General features: G+C 32.8%; 1 protein-coding gene across 7 annotated transcripts in view; it reads right to left on the bottom strand.

The window, feature by feature from the left end:
- The window catches only part of LOC113802896 (uncharacterized protein B0303.4), a 15,282-nt gene that overhangs the window by 4,233 nt on the left and 8,549 nt on the right, over positions 1-2,500 (bottom strand). For all 7 annotated transcript variants that reach the window (XM_027353554.2, XM_027353548.2, XM_027353561.2 and 4 more), the window contains exon 2: positions 2,086-2,500. This exon is cut by the window's right edge and continues 616 nt beyond it. In XM_027353554.2, coding sequence (XP_027209355.2) covers positions 2,086-2,500 — 415 coding nt within the window. The remainder of the gene's footprint in view (positions 1-2,085) is intronic.

Raw genomic sequence — 2,500 nt, 5'->3', positions numbered from 1 at the left:
TTCCAAATAAGATGTAATGATATATGGCTCTGTATTAAATAAATAAATAAACAAATTAAGAATAAAATAAAAACAGGTAAAGAAATAGGATTATCCTTAGAGTACATTACTGATAGTTTCCCATAGAAGTGATGCGAATACAGTGTGCATGAAAAATACAGTATTTACAAAGATTGTGATTTCTCTTTCCTTCTTCTTTATCCCTGAATTGTTTGTTTGTGGGCAACAAACAAGGATAGTTATACAAAAAAAAATATAATCATTCAAAAGTAAATCTATCTAGTTACAATTAACATATCTATTTTTTCCAGAAAAAAACAAACAAACAAAGCAAATTGAACATAAGGAAAAACCTATATATCTTCAGTGACACTATGTAGCAGGCATAATACTAGAAAGGACAAACACATACTACACCAGGAAAAAAGTATATACACACAAGATGTAAGCATTCGCAAGAACTAAAAAGATAATTTTGAAAATAATTATGTGAGTGTCTAAAAATCATCCTAGTAATGGAATTTATGAAAATAATGTCCAAATTATCTCTTTGCTAAATAGTATTTAGATACCAAAGTGTGAATATAGTACTGGCACCAGTTCTTTGATTCTAATCATTAAAAAGCTGAAGTTATGTCAAGCTGAGACAGACTTTAGTTTCAGAGATTGATTTTCAGTAATAACAACAATCTGTGACTTTTGTAACTCTCAACTCAATGGCCCTTAAGAATAATCAAAGCACACTAACCACTGACTGCACTGGTATTAATATCAAGGTTACTTGCCCAGGATAAAAATCAGAAGTTCCTCTTGTCTTTGCATCTAAACTTAATTACCACTTTCCAATAAAAAAAGAGTCCAGGCCTACTTTGGAAGCCAAAAAAATCTATACCTATATATGGTATAGAAAACAGAGCAGCCTCCTTTATCAAAGCAAGCAAAGGTGCCATCCACGATATAAACTCACCCCTGTCACAGAATGACGGCCTACATATGCCATCCGTCATAAGGTTGTTAACCGGTTTTGTCAACTTTGATAATCCTTAAGCCAAATTTCAATCACATAGTCTCAGGGTTTCTGTCTCAATAATACTACAGTACTCTGGAAAGTAATTTATGCTGTGTAGTTCTTGTGATAGATTTCCTAACTGACATTATAAATGAATATGGTTAACATACATCAATCTTGTTGTTAAATGTCTGCTCAGCTAATTATATTGAATTATAATGTTTATGGGAAGTGTTTTAGGTTATTTTTTCAGTCTGGAAAAGATTACAAACATTATTACTGCCAGCAAAAGATAATGGTCAGCACTGTGCTGTCTAGGCTATTTATAGGTCAGAAAAGGAATACTCTTTTTAGTGTGTGCTACAGTCACCAGAGTTGTGTTAAATTTTCTTTTTCTCAAGTTCTTTAAAACTCATAATGTATTCAGAGTAATACATTAGGACTACACAATCTTATACAAGAAAGTTAACAGGTAACTGAAGTTATGTAGACACTTCCAAATTTACTCATGGTTAATTTAAGACACTTTAATATCTTCATTAGCACTGCTTTACTACTATTTCTCTTCTTCGCATGGGTTCAAACAGCACTTGGTTTACCTAGGCCCTTTATACAGATACCAACAGGGCTTCAAAAATGCAAAAATTATATGTTACTTTAGAGAACTCCCTTAGACTGATTAAAATGCATTTTAAAACAGAAATACTGCAATGCACATTCAGTATCAAAAGAACATGCCCTGATCAAGTATAACAGAAATATTTCCTTATATCTATCTGTAAAAACAGCTGAAGTGTATGAAATTTTTTATATTTCAGTGAATAAACAGACATATCAGATGCTTTCTTTTTTGTAGACTAATACAATTTTAGTCGTGACAAAATCAAATTTCAAGCAGATGATTTCCAAAGAAAAAACAGTTTTCATGCTAATACAAAAATTACTTATATATCCAACAAAATTATTTTCAACTAGTATATTTCCATTTATGTTCAAGCAACTATTCTACATTTACCTGAAGCTAATTTCTCTAATAAAATAGGATTTTCTTTTAGTGTAAAAGAGTAATATCTTACCTTTTAAAGCTTCCAACTTGTTCCGTCAGCTGTGCAAAAACAAATCTCTGAGTCTCGTCTAAGAATTTCAACCGTATCCTTATACTTCCTGGGGGTCGTGTATCTTCTTCCCCTTCAGAGTCCAATGCTGAACTCTGCTCTGATTTGTCTGATGATGTACAATTTTCTACTACGATTCTACTATTGCAAAATGAGTCTTTTAAAACGGTGTCGTCTTTATGGCCAGTGCCTTTATCATTGGTAGTGTGCAGGTAAGAGTCTTCATCACGCGTTAGTGGGCTAGGTGACTCACTGTGATTTTCAGTACCTTTACTTGAAGAATTTTCGCCCATGGACATAAACTGCTGCAACCTACGCTTTCGAACCTCCATTTCGGGTGCAGAATCCTTTTGTTCATCTCTGTTTACTTGGGACG

Source organism: Penaeus vannamei, chromosome 10 (assembly GCF_042767895.1).
Source record: "Penaeus vannamei isolate JL-2024 chromosome 10, ASM4276789v1, whole genome shotgun sequence".
NCBI lineage: Eukaryota > Metazoa > Arthropoda > Malacostraca > Decapoda > Penaeidae > Penaeus > Penaeus vannamei.
This window is presented reverse-complemented; position numbering and strand designations above follow the sequence as displayed.